Below are 5,176 nucleotides of genomic sequence, written 5' to 3'. Positions count from 1 at the left end.
CCATCACCCACAGTCAGCACCCTGAATACCTCTGCTTCATGTACTAACTACTCCTCTGTACTCCAGGACTCTCAGCTTTTGCCCAACAAGGTGTGATGCTCACTGACTCCACTTATCTGCTTTGTCTCCTGTTTTCATTTATCTTTTTAAAATTCCTGTGCAAATATCACTCTTATAAAAGAAAAAACTGTTGGGAAGATTAATTTCAGAAAGAACTTTTGGCAGTTGAACAGCAAGATAGAAATATAATGTTCATAACTTCTTCCTTATAATGAAACTAAAAATAAAACCTGTTTGTGCCTTGGCAGAAAGGAGAGCAGGCAGATGAAGCATTGCTTGTAAAGGATATACCATAGTGAGCTGACTGCATTAGCTCTGAGCTACATGTGGCCTGCGAGGTCCACTTCGTTCCAGATTCTCTATCTAGCCTCAGCTGTGCAGTGAGCAAAGGCTGGATCTGCCTGGCACGTTGAGAACCTGGGGAAATTGAACAACTCACTCAAGCCTCCCAGTGTGATTCCTATGAAACTAAGATTGGCAAATCCACAGAGGGAAAATGTTGTAATGATTTCAGCTTTCACCTAGAGGGGAGAAAACAAGTAGATAAATTTAGTCCTTGTGTGTCTCAGAACTGTGTTAGAAGTTCCAAGGCATGCCACATCTTTCTTAGTGTTCTAAGGAATGCACAAAAGATACTCAGAAAACAACCAGCCCCTGACTTACAACCACTGTGATGATATGGTAATACCACCAGACTCCTTGTCCAGCTGGGTTCTTATTAAAGATACAGAGAAAATGACCTAGAGATGCTAAGAGAGCAGCAAGAAAGATTGTTTCATAGATGTTTGAATGTGTAGATAAAGGGTCATCAGGACATCCAGGAGAAGGTATGTTCTTTGGACTGTCCTAGTGTNAGGAAGCAACAATTATCTCATAGATCAAAGTTGGGTCAGAATTCAGGAGAGAACTAACACAGAGACCTGGAACAGAAGCTTGGGTCCTGACAAATGTGCTTCTACTTGTCTCATGGTTAGTCTGGGACACTGAGAAACATTTGCAGGCCCACAATGATTGTGTGGCATGTTGTACCGTCCCTTAGATATGCCTGGCCCAAACCTCTCACTCTGTAATTCGCTGGATTGTCACTTACAGAAATCCACTGTTTCTCGCCATTGATCCACTCTTCTACTCCAGAGAGACGTTTATTCTTGTACTGAGACAGTTGTTGGTAGGTCACAAATTCATTTATAAAGAATTTGACTCCCACTATCTCAGTCACCAGAAGGCAGTCTGTCCACTGTACACCCATCATGAAAACCATGGTCCTTAGGACATAGGAGCAGATGACCTNAGAAAGAAGGGAAAGGAAGAGTAGACAACAGAAGTCAGGCACCAGGAGCCACTCCAGACGCTTAGCCGCCTCTCCTTCCTCTACCCTCTTCTCCTCCTCGGGCTTTCAGCTTACTGAGGGTCAGGAAAATATGCCCAACACAGATAAGCCTTTACCTGGAAACTGAGTCCATGGATATCCACCATTTCCCCCAGCCAGGAGAGGGTAGCATTGATGAAGGCCAATACAGCCAGAGAGGCAATCAGCTTGGCTGCAACATTAGCAACAAGGCTTATGGCTTCTGTGGCTCCATTGCTTGCAGCTTCCAGGATNTTCCTCTCTTCCCTGTGGTTATTGGGCACAGAGAAAGAATATGCTACCAACAGTAGTCTCAGCTCCTCAGAGAGGAGNAGCTCTATAGACCCTAAAATGGAAGAAATGGGTAGCCAGCCATTGTGAGGGGTGGTGGGAATCCTCAGTAATTATAATAGAGGAGATTAATCTGAAGTGATTCAGATGTTATTGCATGAAAGTTTGATGCCAAGGACATAGAATATTTGTATAATATCCCACTAATGCCAGGTGGGAAGCTTTAGTCCAAACAAAACAAAAACTGAAAATGATTAGCTGGAAGCAGGGATAGCAAAAGGGGACATGGAGTGACAGACCTTCTTCCTTTGGGGAAGCTGGAAGTCTCTAGCACCCTGAGCTTCTTCNTGTAGCCCAGCTTACCATCTCCTGAACTGTCCCCAGCTCACCCTTGAGGAAGCTTCAGTCCCTCCTTGCTCTTGAACTTAGACTCTTCGACTTCTGGATATACCAGTTTGGACAAGGCAAGTGCACAAGGGTCAGCCATCACTGAGGCAGAAATCAAGGATGATGTGTCAATCTGTAAAGCCAGATGGGATTAGCACCACTGTGGGGCTCAACATGAGTGCACCATGAGCAATTATGTTGACTGTGCCTCACCCCAAAGGATATGAAGGCTCCCAACACTGTGCCTGCTATGGTAGCAAAGCCTCCAGTCATGANTGCATGGATTTCAGAGATGGTCATGTCTGCAAGGTAGGGACGGATGAGCAGAGGTGCTTCTGTCTAAAAACAAAGAAAAATAGTCACACACCAAGAAGGTATCACTCCCCAAGTCAAAGTGCTTATCCCAGACAGAGAATGGACCCATCCGATACATGCCCTTCCAGCCAGTGGACAAAAGCCTCCCCAACTGTCTCCGTGTGGCCTGTTTTTCCAGGTTTCTATATCATGTTATATATTACTATAGACAACTGGTGTTCATTTATTTTGTTTGCCCTGCCTATCTCCATGCACTTAGTGAGTAAACTGTAGAGAAAAATCCACTTGCTGACCACACACTAGATGTCTACAGAACATGTATTAAAGGAACTGAAAATAGCTTATCTAAGCTAATGCTGTATGAAATAATAAGAAAATAATGTCAAGCCAGCAAGAAAGTTCAGGCTGAAGACCTGAGATCAGTATACAATACCCACATTGGTAAACAGAAGGAAAGAAAAAACAGACAGCCACAAGTTGTCCTCTGACCTATGAGAGCCATAATATGTGAGTACTTATACCACACATTCACATGAACACACATGCAGAGAGAGAGAGAGAGAGAGAGAGAGAGAGAGAATAAAATACAATTTTAATGAAATGTCTGTAAATTTTTATTAGGAAGATTCAATATTTCTAAATTACCTACATTTAATCTATGTAGATTACCTACATTTAATTACCTACATTTAATCCATTTATCCTTTAATGAGTGTCAGCAAAAGAATGCATTAGCTTCTGAGGCTATGCTAGTACCTGGCAAATACAGAAGTGGATGCTCACAGTCATTTATCAGATGGAACACAGGGTCCCTAAAGAAGGAGCTAGAGAAAGTACCCAAGGAGCTAAAGGGGTCTGCAACTCTATAGGAGGAACAACAATATGAACTGACCAGTACCCCCCCCCCCAAAGCTGTGTCTCTACCTGCATATGTAGCAGAGGATGGCCTATTCAGCCATCAATGGGAGGAGAGGTCCCTGGTCTTGCAAAAATCATATGCCCCTATAGAGGGCAATGCCAGGACCAGGAAGTGGGAGTGGGTGGATTGGGGAGCAGGGTGTGGGGAGTGTATAGGGGGCTTTGGGGATAGCATTTGAAATTTAAATGAAGAAAATATCTAATAAAAAAGAATGCATTAGCTACTAAGAACATAAATGAAAAGCTCCGGCTCTTAGATAACTTAGAGTCTAGCTGTCAAAATTCAACTGGTTATAGATAATTTTAGCAAAATGTAAGGTTATGATAAAAGAATCCAAAAGTACTCTGAAAACAGATCAAAAGCAGATAGACAGATAGGCTTTGGGAGTAAAAGACCCCAATGTAAACTTCTTACTCGTTTGAAAAACTATTATCCCTAGTGTTGATTTGACCAGTCAATAGCATAGATGTAACACTGAAATGGTTAATGCTGATTATCAATAATTGATAGAATCTCCTAAAAATGACTCTAGGGATGCCTGTGAGCGGTTATCTTGATAGGTCAGCCTGTGAGAGATTACTTTAATTAGGTAGAATAAAGTAGAAAGGCCCATTCTAAAAGTGGGTAGGACCATTCCCTAGGCTTGGGATGCTGGTCACAAACATCATTATTCAGCTGACTTAAGCTCCTATCATCAAGTTATTCCCAACAGGATGGCTATACTCTCAAACTGTGAGTTAAAATTGTTGGAAGCATCCCTGTTTGAATGTTAACTGCCTTGTCAGCCACAAGTGATTACTTACAAAGTCTTGGCCTTAGTGGAAAAGTACTAGCTTAGTTGAGATTTCTGTGGGGAAAGTTGAGGCCTCTGTAGGAAAGTACTACCCCCAGTTAAGAACAAATCGCTATAGATCTTGTGGACAGGTACCTAGCAACCCACACTGTTCTGTTCCTCCTGCTGAGCTTTTTACCTAGCCAATATCCTGCTTTTTAGAACAGGTGCAATCCCCCAGAAACAAAGCGATTCTGCATCATTCCACTCCCCATATCCTGCTTCTATGTGTATAAAACCTGCCTGGGAAAAATAAAATTTGTCAGCTTGATCAAACAGACTTGCTGTCCATGCTTTGTGTTTCTTGCCCCCCATTCTCCCACAGGTGGCTTCCCAGACCCTGTTTGACTGTCCCGAGGGCTGGGAAAAAAATAAATCCTTTTTCCTCTTAATATGACTTTTTTCCAATGTATTTGATCACAGCAAAAGGGAAAGATACCTATTATACACAAATGCTTGCTGTTGCACACAGATGGATGCACTGAGAAAGATGCTGTGTGAAGAACAGTCCTGATAGTCGTGAGCAAGACAAGCCATTGCCTCCTCAGAGACCTCAGAAAAATCACGGTGAATCACAGCAAGAAACCAGAGGTAGCCAACTATCCTTCCCAACTCCTGAGGGGGATAAGGCTTAGACTAGGACATTCACCTATATACCTGAGTAAGAAGCTGGATCATTGGCTAAGGACAACCTTCTAGTTAGTATGTCTGGATTGTGCATCAGGAATCAAGAATCAAAGAAACAAACTAAGTTCCCTTGACCCTCTGAGGACTCTTTCATAAGGACTGAATGCCCCACAGTCTCCATTTCTCTGCACTTCCTTAGAAAAATATTCCAGCATGAGTTACAAACCTTGCTCAGCCATTGCCTAATTCAACCATGTGCTGGGAGTGGGGCTAAGTGAGGGTGGTAACAGTCTCAGACAACATAGCTGTGCTGGCTAGTTTTATGTCAACTTGACACAAACTAAAGTCATCTAAGGAGAAGTAATCTCAATTGAGAAATGCCTCCATAAGATTGGTT

General features: G+C 42.7%; 1 protein-coding gene across 1 annotated transcript in view; it reads right to left on the bottom strand.

Annotated features, from left to right (window-relative positions):
- Slc28a2 (solute carrier family 28 member 2) overlaps positions 1-5,176 on the bottom strand; it is a 137,595-nt gene that overhangs the window by 4,024 nt on the left and 128,395 nt on the right. Inside the window, exons 2-6 of the mRNA XM_021179182.2 lie at positions 2,300-2,425; positions 2,089-2,219; positions 1,507-1,675; positions 1,151-1,348; positions 500-581 (exon numbers count right to left, since the gene is read on the bottom strand). Of these exons, the coding sequence (XP_021034841.1) occupies positions 500-581; positions 1,151-1,348; positions 1,507-1,675; positions 2,089-2,219; positions 2,300-2,425 (706 nt within the window). The remainder of the gene's footprint in view (positions 1-499; positions 582-1,150; positions 1,349-1,506; positions 1,676-2,088; positions 2,220-2,299; positions 2,426-5,176) is intronic.

The sequence above is a fragment of the Mus caroli genome, chromosome 2 (assembly GCF_900094665.2).
Source record: "Mus caroli chromosome 2, CAROLI_EIJ_v1.1, whole genome shotgun sequence".
Classification (NCBI taxonomy): Eukaryota; Metazoa; Chordata; class Mammalia; order Rodentia; family Muridae; genus Mus; species Mus caroli.
Note: the sequence above shows the minus strand (reverse complement) of the source record. Positions and strands in the feature narration are given on the sequence as shown.